Source organism: Corylus avellana, chromosome ca6 (assembly GCF_901000735.1).
Source record: "Corylus avellana chromosome ca6, CavTom2PMs-1.0".
NCBI lineage: Eukaryota > Viridiplantae > Streptophyta > Magnoliopsida > Fagales > Betulaceae > Corylus > Corylus avellana.
In genome coordinates, this window is record NC_081546.1 from 21524079 (window position 1) to 21541665 (window position 17587).

The window sequence follows — 17587 nt, forward strand, 5'->3', positions numbered from 1 at the left end:
GATGTTTGATCGAACATTTGATTCTATCACGATCAATCGAACAAATTCAGTAGGATCGATCGAATGTTTGATTGAACATTTGATCCTATCACGATCAATTGAACTAATTTATTAGGATTGATCGGATGTTTGATCGATCATTTAATCATATCACGATCAATCGAACTAATTCACTAGGATCGATCGGATGTTCGATCGAACATTTGATCGTATCACGATCAATCGAACTAATTCATTAGGATCGATCTCAATCGAACTAATTTATTAGGATCGATCAAATGTTTGATTGATCATTTGATCCTATCACGATCAATCAAATTAATTCAGTAGGATCAATCGGATGTTCGATCGATCATTTGATCCTATCTCGATCAACCGAACTAATTCACCAAGATCGATCGGATGTTTGATCTATCATGATTAATCAAACTAATTCATTAGGATCGATCGGATGTTTGATCCTATCACGATCAATCAAACTAATTCATTATGATCGATTTCAATCGAACTAATTCATTATGATCGATCAAATATTTGATTGATCATTTGATCCTATGACAATCAATCAAATTAATTCAGTAGGATCGATGTTTGATCGATCATTTAATCATATCATGATCAATCGAATTAATTCAATTTCAATTGTCAATCATTTGATCTTATCACGATCAATCGAACTAATTCATTATGATTGATCGGATATTCGATCAAACCTTCAATTTCAATTGTTTAAAGTTTGATCGATCATTTGATCCTATCATGATCGATCGAACAAATGCAGTAGGACCTAACAGATGTGTGAACGAACCTTGAATTTGTTTGAAGTTTGATCGATCATTTGATTCAATCACAATTGATCGAATATCCGATAATTTATATAAAATAAATAATGACATATTATCGGAGGTAAATTTTTGGGAAATAACATTTTAACGCCAAATCCTAATGGAAGGAGATATTGCATCAAATTATATGTTCGATGAGTCAAATATTAAATATGTTTTTATTATTAAAATATTAACAACAAATTTAAATTTAATAAATTTTTAGTATAAAAGATCATTAATGTGATATTTATCTTATAATTAATTATTAGCTTAAATTTTAATTTTTTAATTTTTAATTTATTTTTCTACCTACTCTTTAGGATCGACTTTCAAAGTCGACCCTAATAATTGGTCTTTAGCGTCCACTCAAAGTGGACACTATTGCTCTTCAATTTTATTTTTTTATTTTTTTTATTTTTTATTTTTTCTAATTTTAGTCTTTTTAGGGTCGAATTTTGAAAGTCGAATCTTGGTTAATTATCTTTAGCTGGCCCACTCAAAGTGGATCGCCATTGTTCTTCAATTTTATTTTATTTTATTTTTTTTTATTTTGTCTACCTAGTCTTTAGGGTCGACTTTGAAAGTCGACCCTAATAATTGGTCTTTAGCGTCCACTCAAAGTGGACGCTATTGCTCTTCAGTTTTATTTTATTTTATTTTATTTTTTTAATTTTTTCGACCTAGTCTTGTCGACCCTAATAATTGGTCTTTAGCATCCACTCAAAGTGGACGCTATTGCTCTTCAATTTTATTTTTTTATTTTTTTTTATTTTTTCGACCTAGTCTTGTCAACCCTAATACTTAAGTATTAGGGTCGACTTTGAAAGTCGACCCTAATAATTGGTCTTTAGCGTCCACTCAAAGTGGACGCTATTGCTCTTCAATTTTATTTTTTTATTTTTTCTACCTAGTCTTTAGGGTGGACAAAGTCGACCCTATTGATCTTTTTCCCGCCTCTTGAATAATTCCCGCGTGTATATTAGGGTCGAGTTATTAGCGTCCACTGTAGAGTGGACGCTAATATTCATCTTTTGGGTCGGCTATTAGCATCCACTTGGATGTGGACACTAATACTTAACTATTAGGGGCAACTTTCAAAAGTCGCCCCTAATAGTTGAGTATTAGGGGTGACTTTATAGTCGCCCCTGATGAGTCAGTTTCTTGTAGTGTAAGACAGTGATTCTTGTGGTTTTATCATTGGGTATTTTGTCTATAAAGTATTTTGTCAAGAAAAAAAAAAAAAATTCATATGAAGGGTTATATTATTTTTTGAAGTTTCAAGTTCAAATGTCTATTTCCTATTGAAGCGTGCAAAATACTCAGTTTACACCACGAACTAATTATGGATAGTAATCCAAACTCTTGGTGGCAATTTCTTTATGTGGCAAATGGCCCATGCATGTACGTGTTGGTGTATGAGGGGTGATTGTAGTTGGGATTTCATAATAATAACACCTCTCTAACATGGTACATGTACTCTCTGCTTTTCCAAAGCTCTCTGGTTCTACTTCTCAAATATTATCATGTTGCCGGTTGTTCTAACTGAAAATATGCAAAGAAAATTAAAGCTCCCTCCAGCGCCTGCCTGCCAACTTGTTTGTTGATGTTGACTGCTGATTTGAAAAACCGACAATAGAGAGAAAGGGTACTCATCAATTATTTCATTAGGGGTGTCTTTTTCTTATTAAAGCCACTGCAGACTACTTTAGTTTCGAGTTGCTGCGACTGATTTCTACTTGAAATCAAAAGTGTTTAATTAATGCTGAAAATTAATAGTGATTATGCACCTTCAGTCTTCGATTTGGGATTTTTGCAAGACAATCAAAAGTTAGCTAGAGTGGTGCACCGTCAAACTGTGGAGAGGCGGCAGCACTACTTCCAATGCTTAAATCAGTAAAAATATGAAGGTAAGAATGAAAAACATAGATGGAGATTAAGAAAAGAGAGCATGCCTCATCTACTCTCTTATTGACCTTATATAGGCTAAGTACAGTTTTGTCATTAATCAGCTATCGGTTTGGCCTTTGATCATCTGAGAGATCATGATCCGCCTTCCTTTAAAGAAGTATCTTTCCTAAGCGGGTGCATGATTATCGTTGGAATTTCCTTCTTGGACATGCAAAATTATATTTTGGTGAGCTAGTTAACCCTTTGGGGCCGCATTTGGAATGGTGGGAGATGTAAGCTGCCATGCATTCTTCAAAAAAAAAAAAAAAAGAAAAAAAAAGAAAAAAAAGAGAATTTATGGATAGCATAGTATCAGAAGAAAACGGGAGAGTATTTTAGGCGAATATATCCATGAGGTAGGTATATATTCTACTTTTAAATTTATTATTATGTTTTTTTTAAGATCCGCTTGCGGTAGTAGATGCGTGAACCAGATGTTAATATGAAGGAGCTTTATTGGCTTATACCTTGGTGGGGTTGTGATGACGGGCTCGCATTCTCAAGCAGTAGCTATGGCTTAAATCGCAACATTCCACAGCGGGTGAGAACCCCAATGGTAACGCCCAAGGAGAAAAATTACATTGGTCGCCCCTTCCCACCTTTTTAATTAGAAAAAAAAAAAAAAAAAAGCTTTTCTAGGTGTGTTAAGTCTAAAAAGTATACCATCAACGTGTGGTGGTTCAATGGCTCAAGCAAATCCTCAAAGTGGTTAGATAAATATTAGGGTATGGGTTCAAATTCCACAATGAAAATTTACATACCTGATTAGTGTAAACCACTTTAGTTCCCATTAATACCCTAGTAGGGTTAGGTAAAGCTATGACTTAGTTGGACTTGAGGAAGCGCTTGCGGTGCCCATCGTCTATATATGCCCCTCTATGCGGCTCCTAGTGAATAGATGCTAATATGGTCATGCCCAGGTAGAATAGCCACAGTCGGTCTCCCCCAATGTCTTTAAAAAAAAAAAATAAATAAATAAATAAAAAAAAAAAAAAAAACCTTATTTTCAAGCTTTTTTTCGGCTCGAACATGGTTTTCGGCCTTTATAATAAGCAAAAAAGTAACATTTATGTTTTTAGAAATGGTAGAGATACTACATCTTTTACTAACAGAAGCTTACTAAACTGATGTATAGCTCATTCATTGGTACTCGTTTTATTTCCCTTAATTAATTGTTATGTTTTTCTCCAATGAATGAGCTACACATCAGTTTAGTAAGAATCTGTTAGTAAAATATTTAATACTCCTACCATTCTCGTATATTTTTTTTACCAAATTAACATTTTTTTTTGTCTGAAAAGAAATTTTTAAGTACTAAAAGAATTTTTTAAGCTCCTTTACGCAACCCCAAACACGTTCTAATACTATGCGTGTGAAACAAAGATAAGATGTGCATATGTCGGTTGCTTATTTGTACGAGTAATGCTAGTCACAATCTTTTTATTTTTATTTTATACTCTTAAAATTGATGTGACTTTTAAAATTATCATTGGATTTGAGATAGATCACTATTAAATTTTGATTAAATGATGATTTTAAAACCACATCAACTTTAGGAAAATGAAAATAGGATATAAAAAAATGTCTATAGCATTATTCTATTTGTACATATGCGAGATGCTTCTGATGCTAAACTTATCTAGGATCACCCTGTGCACAAAATTGTCATTTAAAAATTTGAAAGATTGGTACCCGTAACAGGCTGGGTACCGAAAACAAGTAGTATAAAAATTTGAAGCTTGGATAAGTTGTTAACTTATCATTTATTATAAAAAAAAAATTTTGACATGTCCACACAAGAGTGGGAGGAGGGGGATTCGAACTAGTTACCTCTGTTTCATTAGGCGTAGTCCCAGCCAATTGAGCTATCTCCTTGGGAACTGAATGCATGATCTTTATTCTGATATTATGTTCCATTTATATTGAAAATACTAATAAAAAATAATAAATTTAAAGAGAATGTCTACATACTCCCCTCAAACTATCACTCAATTAACGTCTCTCCCAAACTTTCAAAAATTGTCAATGTCTTCCCTAATGATGAAAATATCCTTAATAAAATTAAAATAAAATAAAAAAGTAAAAAAAAAAAAATTGAAAAAAGGGAGTGAAATTTTAAAAAATAAATCGTTTTTGTTGACGAAAAAAAATTTAATATATTTTTTTTTCGAATATTGTTGACTTATTGACAAACATTTAGAGTCATTTTTGTCTTTTTTGGCCTTAGGGGGATATTATCAATTTTTTGATAATTTGGAATGGACATTGCCTTAATTAAAAGTTTAGGGAGAATATTGTCAATTAGGTGGTAGTTTGAGGATAGTATGTGGACTTTTCCATAAGTTTAATTATTTAATTAAAATTTTAGCATAAGCCATGTGTACTTGATCTCATACTTCTCATTAATTAGCTTGTTGTATGAAATTTTCAAGGATCTTCGGGCGTACTGTATCTTGGTAAAAACATGTCCTTTATATTCTTGGCCCAAGTCCATTTGCCTTGGGCCAAGAATATTGTCGGGAATCAATGTTGTCGGGAATCAACAAAAGCAAAAGAAAGTTACTATTCATAGTCACTCAGAGAAGTTACTATATATATAACTTTTGGAGTTTTTTTTTACCCTACCTAATCTAATCAATAAAAAATTGCGAAAGCCACAAATTCTAATCTTTAATTGCTATCCACAGAGAATTAGACAAACGCTAAAAATTAAATCCACTTACAAATGATACAAAAAAAAAAAAAAAAAAAATTATATATGAAATTCTCAGGGGCTGATTGCGAAGAAAATTGGACAAGAAATCGAACATTACATGAAGATTTGATGCAACCTTTGTTTCAACTTTCAACTACCCACATGTGGAGAAGACCGAAAATGATTAACCCAATGAAATTAAAAACCTCAAATAAGGGCCCAGGTTGAAACAGATGGGCCGGGTCGGTTGGTTTGGGCCGACCGGCTGATCAACCCATTTAAGTAGTCACATCTTCCTCGTGCAAAAAATGATGAGGAAGAGTAGATGTACTATATTGGAAGATTGCAGTTAAACGACGACGAATCCAATCGAAACAGTGCCTCTTCAGATCCGCATGCTGGAAAACGACGTTGTTTTCAGACTGTCCATATAAAAATTCCTACCCTACACAATAATACAAACACTTTGAAATGTGTCAATCAAAAGTAGACTTTTAAAACCACAATTAATTTTAGGTCTAATGGTAAATTTAAATTTTCAATTTCAGACAAAAAAAGAAAAAAAAAAAAGGTTAAAACTTTGGAATTGATAATCTTAATCACTACTTATCTCGTAAGCTCAACTTAACGTTTAGAATGTTTAATTGAAAGTAATGTTTGACATCAACATTGTTGGATTCTAATTGGATAAAAAATAGTATATAGCATATATCTTAATTGAAATGGGACGTGAACGACATGAACAATAATACTCTTGATACTATATGAATTTACGACTTATCTTCTAAGCATGAACTTATGAGACATAGTTGATTTAATCGTTTAATTAATATTTTAATAAATAAACTCTAAAAATGAAAAATGAGCCACACTTAAGACATATAATACTCACATGAACCAGCATTCTTGACCAATACCTAGCCAATTTAGATTATATTGCATATGGATTTAGATTAGATTGGACATATGACAAGTTTTTTTTTATAAAAAAAGGATGGGCTTGTTGGCGCAATGACTTTCATGCTAGTATGCTCGTCCATTGCTTGTTTGATAATACACGCAAAAGCTTCTCATTTGATACTGGTATATTTGGGTTATAGAGTTTAAAAAATATTTTTAGTACCTAAAAAGTTGTGCCAAATAAAAGTTAGCATGTTTGATAAAAAAATTTAAAAGTACTTCTTTGACTTTTTATTTTAAAAATAGCCAAAACACTAAAAAACACGTTTTAACTTAAAAATTCTATTTTTCAAATATAATTTCAAAAGCTCTCCCACGTGTGAGTAGCCTCTCTAACATTAATAGCAAGCATTTTCAAATTTTCTTGTGGTCATCAATCAATTCACATGGGGTATATATATATATATATATATATATTCTGTCGCACTTATTCCTGAATCACACGTACATATGAGAGTGACATTTCAAGCATATACCCACCCATTGCATGTGATTCTTCCACATACAAACTGCAAATTTTATTTTGTAACCAAGATATGCAATCACTTGGAAAGGACTTTTTGCGGTCGCAAACAAACAGTGTCAATCGATCATTGTTTATAAAAGAAAAGGTCAAAGGCTGATGAACACTCCTATTAAATCACCACTTACGCCGATAGGAAAACATGATTAGTTTATATTTTAACACGCACCTTTACTTATTACTTATGAGTTCAAACTCTCCTTTAATGAAATGAAAGGTGAATGGCGAAGACATGGTTCTAACTGAGGACTTTTGCTTTGATATAATACAAAATCAACACTTGTCTCAAAAGTTTAAGCTTATATATAATATGAATAAGTAACTTTAATTATTTAATTTACATTATAACAATTGATAAGTTAGTCGAAGGATATGAAGATGAGATGAAGATATAGTAAATAACATTACTCATGAAAAATTCCATATATTGTGCTTAAATCCTACTCCCATCCCACTGTTCTTGGATTAACTCTCGAAATCTAAGAATTAGAGTATTCTTAAATATGATGTGTTTTTTAAAATCACTATTAAATTTGAGATAATCATTATTGAATTTTGAAATATTAGTAATTTTAAATGTTACATCACATTTGAGAGTACTCTAATTTTCTTTATTCGTGTTAAATTACCAGTTATCCCAAAAGTTTAAACTGATAGAAATAAATAAATTTAATCACTTAACTATTACTTTAACACTCTCCCTCACGTGTGGACTCAAACTCTCTTTTAACACCTCCCTCATGTGTTCAATTTAATTGAAATGACCAATGCGTAAAATATTTAATTGAAATGATGGATAAAATGACGGAGTCAAGGTTCGATTCCAAGACCGTTGGTTCTAATACTATATTAAATTACTAGTTATCCCAAAAAATTAAACTAATAAAAAAAAATAAATTTAACCACTTAATCATTACTTTAATAATATTATTACTTTATATGTTAATGTTACACTGAGAGATGGGCATCTCTCGAGTGGTCAATGTCAAAGTCAAAGTCGCAATCAAAGGGGAAAAAGAAAGAAAAGCTTAGCGTGTTAATTGCTTCATTAATAATATTCAACGTGTAATCAATCAAGAGCAATGAACTTATCCTTAGTACTTACTCTAACGTGGACGTGCTTGTCTTGTCTTGCACTATATTCCTTTTTTCGTGCAACGTGCTTGACTAGGACTCATTCCCCTTGGACTTTTCTTCTCTATCTCATATCCTTGTCGGATTAAAAAATAAAAAAAATAGAATATATCATTTCATTTGTCGGAATATTTATATTTTATCACTGTCTCTCTATAAATAATTATCTATATAATAGTTTAAGACAATTAAACAAATATAAGAGATAATGAATATATAAAATGTAGTTCATTAAAGTAATAATTAAGTGATTAAATTTACTCATTCTTATCAGTATAAGCTTTTAAGATAACTGATAATTTAACACATATATCTCTCTCCGTTCTCTTTCTTATTTTATTATTTTATAGTTTATATATATTTCAACACAAGGAAATTTTTTTTCATTCTTAATCCTAAAGAAGAGAAAATGAGAGATCCTAAACAATAAAAAATTAAAACAGGGGTTGGTTTCACAATAGTAGACTCAAAACAAAAATAACAGTAAAAAAATACATACAAAGAGTAAGAAATAAGACAAACAAGTATTCCGTTCCTCTCAATAAAGCCTTATAAAGCAATTATAAAAACAAAAAAAGCACAAATGAAGCCAAACTTATTTAAACCTCTACTTGAAAACAACAACCACCACCGAAAAAAGATTAAAGTGATAAAAGCATGGTTAGAATTTGAATGAAGAACCGTAAAAGACAAAAGTCTTTCCTAAAAAGATGGAACAACATCCAAGCTCGGACACAAAAGTCTGTCCGTGATGAAATCATAAGATGCTTGATGACAAAATGACTAAAAGCTCAATTATTGCCTTTAAAATTAAAGAACCAGAGCCCAGGAGGCCTTCTTTCCCATCGACTGGATTTATTTATTTATTTTTGAGAGCGAGTAATGATATAAGGACTAAGAAAAATTTGAGTCCTTACAAATGTGATGAGCCTTTTAAAATTATTATTGAATTTGAGATAATCAAAATATTGAGAACTTATTGACCTAATATTTCTCTTATATCATTACTCTTGTCGAAAAGCAAAAAAATAATTAAAAAAAAAGTTAGGAAAGTCCACATACCACCTCAAACTACTAACCAATTGAATTGACAATGTTCCTCCCAAACTTTCAATTATGAGCCAATGTCCCCCCTAAATTATGAAAAACATTGTCAACGTCTTCCCAATGACGAAACTATCCTTAGTAAAATAAAAACAAAAAATACTAAAACTTTTAGAAGAAGCCAAATATATATATATATCCAAGGGTCTGGGCGCCAAATTTAAAATAAAAATAATAATAAATCATTTTTATAAGAAAAAAAATAAAAATTTTCTTTTTTCTTTTTAATAAAAATTGAAAACTTTCGTTTCAAAAAATAAAAGAAAATAAAAAAAAATTTCGGTTTTTTTTTAAAACAAATCCTTTTTTAAAAAAAATTCATTTTTCTAATTAAAATTTTTCATTTTCTTAAAAAATTATTATTATTATTATTATTATTTTGAATTTATAGGGGCATTAATTGTTGTCTTATTGAAAAATTTATAGGGCCATTTTTACCTTTTTGTTAGCCTGGGGAGAACATTGTTAATAGCGTGGTAATTTGAGATGGTACGTGAACTTTACCAAAAAAATATAAATAAATAAGAACAAAGCGCATCTTTGAGCACGACTACCTGTTATGACTTCACTTTGATTACTAGCCCCGTCTTCAAAGTAGATTTCTAGTAAGGAGGGCATCTCCGCCTTGAAGAAATATGACTACTAACAACATATTTCCTAAATTTTATACTCTCTTTTAAATGTAGAAAAAATTCATAAAAAGTTTCTCCGACAGAGTCGATAGAGTTTTCTAAACCAAGGGAATCCCAAGGGATTATGGTAGCATTTATCTTAATAAAATAATGCTTTCTCTTTCCTTTATTTTCACTATTATTTATTTAAAATAATATTTAAGTAGTACATAGAAAAAGAAGCAAAATGTATTTTGATTATATAATGCCAACTTAATGCGTGGTATAAACTCTAAAAATATTAGAAAAATGTAACACGTACACACAATTAAGTGCGCATTTGGCCGTACATGTTATTTCGATGGGTCAGTCATTTATTTGATCTATTATCAAATTATTTAAGAATGACTTTGTTTCTTTTGTATTTTATTTTCTTGTAATTTCTCTTTCCCCGTATTGAATAGAAAAAAAAATGTACAATTTTTTTGTCTGACAGTAAAAATTATCATTAGATTTTGAATATGTCACTTTTAAATTCTAGATCAAATGATAATTTTTTTTTTTTTTTTTAATTATCAAAAGAGTTATCATTTTTTCCACAATTATTCCATGATCAATACATATTACATGTTCCTTTTTTTTTAAAAAAAAAAAAAAATTACATGTTACTTCAAAAAAAATAAAATAAAATAAAATATTACATGTTATAAATTGACACGTCAATTTTCAAGAAATAAGAAATTCTTGGATTGCTAAAATCCAACCTTATATATTTATTAATTAAACACGTTAACATATTTCTGTCGTGGACTCGTGTGTGCCTTGTCTTGTTGAACCATGAGGCCACGGTCATGTGGAGCCGCCACAAGGATTTGTCCTCATGTCAATAAGTACAGTCTAAATTATTAAGTTCTCAACCGCAATATATAATAGGATCCTCCAAATATTTATAGCCCGCCTCTGTCTCTCGCTCTCACGCTCCTTGTGTGTGGAAGAGAAGAAATGGAGAGAGAAAAAGAGGAAGAAAAGTCATCTCTGAGATCGCCATTGATCCAAATCTCTGAAGAAGATGGAGTCTGTAGGGAGAGAAGCAATGGAAACGGAGTTGTTGAGGAAGTAAGGAAGCAGCTATGGCTGGCAGGGCCTCTGATAGCTGTGAGTTTATTACAATATTGTTTGCAGGTGATTTCCATCATGTTTGTTGGTCATCTTGGTGAATTGGCTCTCTCTGGTGCTTCCATGGCCACTTCTTTCGCAACGGTCACAGGTTTCAGCTTGTTGGTGAGTTGGGTTCTCTTAATTTCAGTTTAATGATTCTTGGTTGGAAAATGTGTTGCTTTTCTTGTTTCTTATGTTCTTGCTGAAGTGAAATTAAAGCCGTATAAAAACGTGTTTGGTTAATTGATTGGTTGAAAATGAAAAGGGATGCTGTGAAAGGGAACGTAAAACAGAGCCAGAAAGTGAATATTGTAATTTTTAACTAAGGCTTTTTTTCTTGTTTCTTATGTTTTTGTAACGATGTGGGTTTTGATAATATGTTAAATTATCGCTTATGATAAGAATATGTATATTTAATTATTTAATTAATATTCTAACAAAAATAAGCATTTCAAATTTATTTGGAGTGTGTTTGAATGCGGAAATTTACGGGGTTGTGAATTCTGCTGTAACTATCGAAATGTTCATCCTTTTTCTTTTGTTTGTGTTTTGTTTTGTTTTTTGTTTTTGTTTCTCTTTGAATATCCGTTCAGTGGTATGTAAATTTACTTCCAACTCCATTGGTATATTAGACAACCCAGCTGTGAAATTGGAACTGGGGTCTACAATCCAAAGTTTATGCACTTATATGCAACCAAATCTTTGCAGGAAACTGATACTTTTGCCTCTTGATACCATAACACCAAAATTCTGAGTGCCTTGAACATTCACAAGCCTTGCAACTAACCACTCTTATGCACTAATTAATCCTATGAACCACATTAGATTAAGTGAGTACCCAGGTTATGGATTCCTGGTCTAAAGCTTCATTTATTATTCTTGTGTGAATGATTGATTCTTTTGTCTGCTGATTGGCAAAGGAAGGAATTTAATGGCTCTAATTTCATGCTAAAAGCATTGCAATTTCTCAACTCATAGTCCATGCCATGTTCCAAACAATAACAAAACATAATTATGGTTCAGGATATCATGATTTCTTCTTTTGATGTAGAAAAATGTGTTGTGTTCAACAGAACTCTTTGCATGTTACTTTCTGTTAAATTACCAATGATCATAAAAGCTTAAGCTGATAAGAAGATGTGAATTTAATCACTTAATCATTACTTTAACACTCACTTTCACGTGTGGGCTCAACTCCCTTTTAATAGGTGGGATCCAACACATGGAATATTTAATTTAAATGGGATGATTTAACGGAGTCAATGTTCGATCCCAGGACCTTTGGGTCTGATACTATATTAAATCACTACTTTTCCCATAAGCTTAACTTTAACACTTTTTATAAGTTTCTTATTACAGTTTGTGATTATGTACTTGAACAGATGGGAATGGCAAGTGCATTGGATACCTTATGTGGCCAGTCATATGGAGCAAAGCAATATCATGTGATGGGAATACACATGCAGAGAGCCATGCTTGTTCTTTTTCTTGTAAGCATACCCCTTGCAGTCATCTGGGCAAACACAAGATCCCTTCTAATCCTCTTTGGCCAAGAACATGATATAGCAACTGAAGCCGGACAATATGCGTGTTACATGATCCCGAGTCTGTTTGCCTATGGTCTTCTTCAGTGCCTTAATAAATTCTTGCAAACCCAAAACAATGTCTTTCCAATGATGCTAAGCTCTGCAGTCACTGCTTTACTGCACATACTTATATGCTGGATTCTGGTATTTAAATCTGGACTTGGACCTAGAGGAGCTGCCTTGGCCAATTCCATCTCCTATTGGATCAATGTACTTCTGTTGGTATTTTATATCAAGTTCTCTTCTTCATGTGTAAAAACCTGGACAGGTTTCTCAAAGGAGGCGTTGCACAATATATTCACTTTTGTGAAACTTGCTATTCCTTCAGCTGTTATGGTCTGGTAATTTCTATTTCTTAATGCTCTATCTTCCTCACTGTCTTTGCCAACTGGGAATTTATAAGAAAATTTTTGTTATTAGTCTTGTCTCAACCACTATGATGAGGTAATTGAATACAAATTTTCGGCCTTAAAGATCCTAATGCTGATGCTGTGATCTTTTACCATGATTTGAACAGCTTGGAAATGTGGTCATTTGAATTGATGGTTCTCCTATCTGGTCTTCTTCCTAATCCAGAGTTAGAAACTTCAGTGCTTTCTATTAGGTTAGTTCTTCACTTTACTGATCTTTGTACCAAGGATATACTAAATCTGTTTGATGATTGTGAGTTCCTGCTTGCACTTTTCATTATTCTGTTTGTACTGACCCTACATATATATTTTGTTTACACTTTTCATGATTCTTTTTGTAGTCTCCCTACATATTATGTTTACACTTTTTCATTTTTATGTTTGCCAGTCTTAATACAGCTGCAACAGTTTGGATGATCCCGTATGGACTCAGTTGTGCTGTAAGGTGAGTTGCTGAATTGATATATGTTAAGGGGTGAACACCAATTTCAGATAAATAGTGGAATTAATCTACCTCTCTTTCTGCAAATTAAATAGTCACACTAGCACCCAAAAATAAACTCACAATGCAGAATAATAATCAAGCAACCCACAAGCAAGACACCTAGATTTTTACGTGGTTAGCTTTCTAAGACGGGTGTCTGGACACGTTGAGTTTGAAATTGTATCAATGTGAAAAGACTCAGAAGTAAGAAGGAGATTGTTGTGAGTGCACTTGTGAGTGTTGAGTCTCACATTGAGAAAGTATAAAGAAAAAGAGTAGTTAATAACTTAATATACCAAAGTGAACCATAGCCCATTAGCTTAGGCTTTTGGGCTAGAGTAGTGTTCAACTATGTATATTAATGTACTCTTAGTAAAAACTCCATAACCACTTTATCTCCCTGGTAGTCTAAACATTTTGGTTTTGTATGTTTTTCTTCTATACAGTACTCGGGTCTCAAATGAATTAGGAGCTGGGCATCCAGAAACTGCACGATTAGCAGTATGCGTCGTCTTCGTGACGGCGATCACTGAGGGTATCTTGGTTGGATCAGTCCTGATATTGATACGCAACATTTGGGGCTATGCTTATAGCAATGAAGAAGAAGTGATCAGATATATAGCAATCATGTTGCCAATTGTTGCAGTATCCAACTTTTTAGACGGCCTCCAATGTGTTCTTTCAGGTTTTTCTAATTCTTCATACTCTAGTAAAATCCAAATTAATATCATAACCTGATTAAAAACCAAAAAAACAAAACGAAAAATCTTTAAGGTGCTCGATCAAACAATCCGGATATGATTAACAGCAACTATTACAATGATTTGTGTGCTTCTCTTCACCCTCTACATCTTTCAGGGAAAATCTTCTCTTGGAAAAGTATGAAATATACCAACTTTGGCAAAGAAAAAGTTGTTCCTATTTGATAGTAGTTGATTAATTTGAAATTTACAATCTACTTGTGTAAATTTAGGCACTGCTAGAGGCTGCGGTTGGCAGAAGATTGGTGCATATATCAACCTTGGTTCATACTATCTAATTGGAATTCCTGCTGCTATTTTATTAGCTTTTGTCTTCCACATTGGAGGAAAGGTAAAAAGTTCTCATTGTTTTCTTTCAAAACCTTAAACCCTTTTTCACATTCTCTGTAATTGCAAGTGATTTCATGTAATATTATTATATGTTAAAAATACTCTGTATAGGGGCTCTGGCTGGGGATCATATGTGCACTCGTAGTCCAAGTGTCATCACTTCTCATTGTTACCATACGTACAAACTGGGAGCAAGAAGTATAATCCTAGCTCTCTCCCTCTCCTTATTCTTTTTCTCTTTTATATTTTCTTCATTTTTCTCACTACATGTGATTTTCTCCTTCTTATTTAGGCAAATAAGGCTACAGAGAGAGTCCACGACTCTGTAATTCCTGCTGAATTGATCTCTTGAAGCTGAAATGTGCCTACAACGGACAAGTTTATTAGGCAGTAGAGGAATATATATAAATATTAGAAAATTTTGGGATCATCGTTATTGCAACTTTCTTGATATGCATAACTACAAAATCATGTTTTATATCTTCATAATCATTGGCAGATTTTAGATCTAATGATGCACTTGGCTAGTCCCTCTATGACAAAAACTTCTTGATTTGGCTTAGGTGCTCTAATATTTTGTAGTTTTTTTTTTTTTTTTTAACCTTTCAGATTTAATTTCAAATTTTTTATGAGAAAGAGAGGGAGATTAAATCTGGGCCATTGAAAAAATGCTGTAATTTTTTTATTTTATTTATTTATTTTTTAATTTTTTATAGTATCAAGTCAAATCCAATGAACTTACTGAAAAGAAAAAGACCGTGAAAATTGGAAAGGAGAAAAAAATTGGTGAGTTGGGTTCTCTTTAGTTTTTCTCTTAATTTCAGTTTGATGATTCTTGGTTGGAAAATGTCCTGCTTTTCTTGTTTCTTGGTTAAAAGCCATGCAGGATACTGTGAAAGGGAATGTAAAACAGGGCCACAAAGTGAATATTAGAAATTAAAAGGCTTTTTAATTTTTTTAATTTTTTTTAAATGTTTTCAAGAAGATAAATGCTACACACTTTCACTCACATTTTTAGACGTGACACTAAAAAATACCATTTAGAATCTAATGATAATTTTTAGTGTCACGTTAGATATCAATGTGTATTTGGTAGAATGAGATTCAGAGTGTGTATAGTATGAGTAATGTTAGATACCACATTTTTATTTGGATAAAAAAAGTCTTTCCTTCGCAATGAGAAAAGGTCCCCCCAAAAATGTAAATGTGAAAATCTGAAATTTTCATATAAATTTGGATGAAATTTATATGAAAATGTGGTACCTACCATTACCCGTGTTATATTTCTCTTTCAAGAAAGAATAATGTTACATGCACTCCCATATGCAAGCTTCTAACTGCACCCTTTAATGTGACATTGAGAATTACTATTAAATTAAAAAGAAAAGTCTTTTCGCCTACCGTCTTCTCAAATGCACATAGAGGAGCTACCATGGCCAATTCCATTTCCTATTGGATCAAAGTATTACTGTTGGTATTGTATGTCAAGTTCTCTTCTTCATGTGTAAGAACATGGACGGGTTTCTCAAAGGAGGTCTTGTAATGTAGTGGATGACCAAGGTAACTAACCAAAGAGAGTGTGTCTTTGATTATGCAAGGAGAAGCGTTTTCGTCTCCTACCCAAAAAATAAAACAAGCACACATGTTAAAAGAAAGATAAAACTCCGTAGAGTATTTGAGAGAAAATTATTTGATTTGATAATAATTCAATGGATGAGTTTTACACAATAAGTTAGCCTATTTATAAAAGAAAAATTCTTGTAGAGAAAGTAAACATAATCCTAGTAGTAATAGTAAACCTAATCCTAAAAAAGAAAAGAAAATAATTAAAGTAAATCTAACAATATTAAGGAAAGGAAATAAAGTCTTAATAAAATAAAATAAAATCATAATATAAAATTGACAATCAACGGGAATCGTGATAAGCTTTCCTTTTGTACTTCCATTGTCTGAGAATGGATAAAATCATAATCAAGCAGCGCTGTTCCAATTTGATATTTTTCTGATTTTCATTTTACCAAAATTATCGGTAAATATCGTCCTACATCAGACAACCCCACTTGTAAAAAAACTCATCTTTGAGTTTCCTTTGGGACATGGCATGTGCAGCTCCTCCGAAGAAAGGTATTTGAAGAAATCTACATAGATAGCACCAAAACACGAATTTTCCTTTTTGTCTATTTTTAGAAAAAATCCTCCAATGATTTCTTCATGAATGTCATCTTCACTTTCACCATTTTCTTCATAGGAATCACCAATTTTCGAGGTGATCGTGATGAGTTGCACCTGTGACAGAGGAGGTGGTGGTTGTTCTTCCACTAATGTATTCGTTGGAACAAATAGTTGTGGCTGCACAAATTGTTTCTTTGACACCAACTCCAAATTAACAGCCTTGACATCATTTTTACTATAATTAATATTCTCTTCATAGACATTGTGCCTATTTGCAAATTTATGAATACGATTATGGACATGTCGAATATGGCTTACGTTATCATCAAGGAATCTATCAACATAAGGATACTGAACATGTTTTTTTCCTTCAGATCCATAGTCATCTTGGGCATTCTTGTGATGCCAAAGGGGACCCATCTACATGCGTTCCAACGTCTCCCACAAGTGGAGTATCTCCTGTTGCACCGTCTGCCGAAACTCTTGAAATTCGGCTCTCCAAGGAGCTTCTATTCGCTTGATGTATCTTTGGTAGTCGGATCTTGAAACAGCATTTCTCTCACGAACGATGCCGTTATAGAAGTTGTTGTAGTATAAGTTGGCCATTGAATCCGAATAACATTGGCTCAAATACCCCATGAATTTGGCTCTCAAAAGTGCCCCTCCCTTACAAGTGGCGTTGTTGGAGAAGTTTGTCGCCGTTGCGCTGATTGGCCATGATCAGCGCAACGGCGACATTAAGGTAACTAACCAAAGAACATCGTCTTTGATTCTTCAAGAAAAAACATCTTCGTCTTCTACTCAAAAGATAAAACAAGTATGCTGACTAAAAGAAATATAAAACTCTGCAGAGTATTTGAGAGAAAATTTTATGATTTGGTAATA

General features: G+C 32.3%; 1 protein-coding gene across 1 annotated transcript; it reads left to right on the plus strand.

Moving 5' to 3' along the window:
- Window positions 1–10736: 10736 nt before the first annotated feature.
- Window positions 10737–15090, plus strand: LOC132184133 (protein DETOXIFICATION 16-like). Its single transcript, XM_059597646.1, has 8 exons — window positions 10737–11082; window positions 12342–12886; window positions 13063–13149; window positions 13344–13400; window positions 13886–14124; window positions 14413–14531; window positions 14642–14728; window positions 14823–15090. The coding sequence occupies exons 1-8, from the start codon at window positions 10804–10806 to the stop codon at window positions 14880–14882; spliced, it is 1473 nt and encodes a 490-aa protein (XP_059453629.1). The 5' UTR covers window positions 10737–10803; the 3' UTR covers window positions 14883–15090.
- Window positions 15091–17587: the final 2497 nt, after the last annotated feature.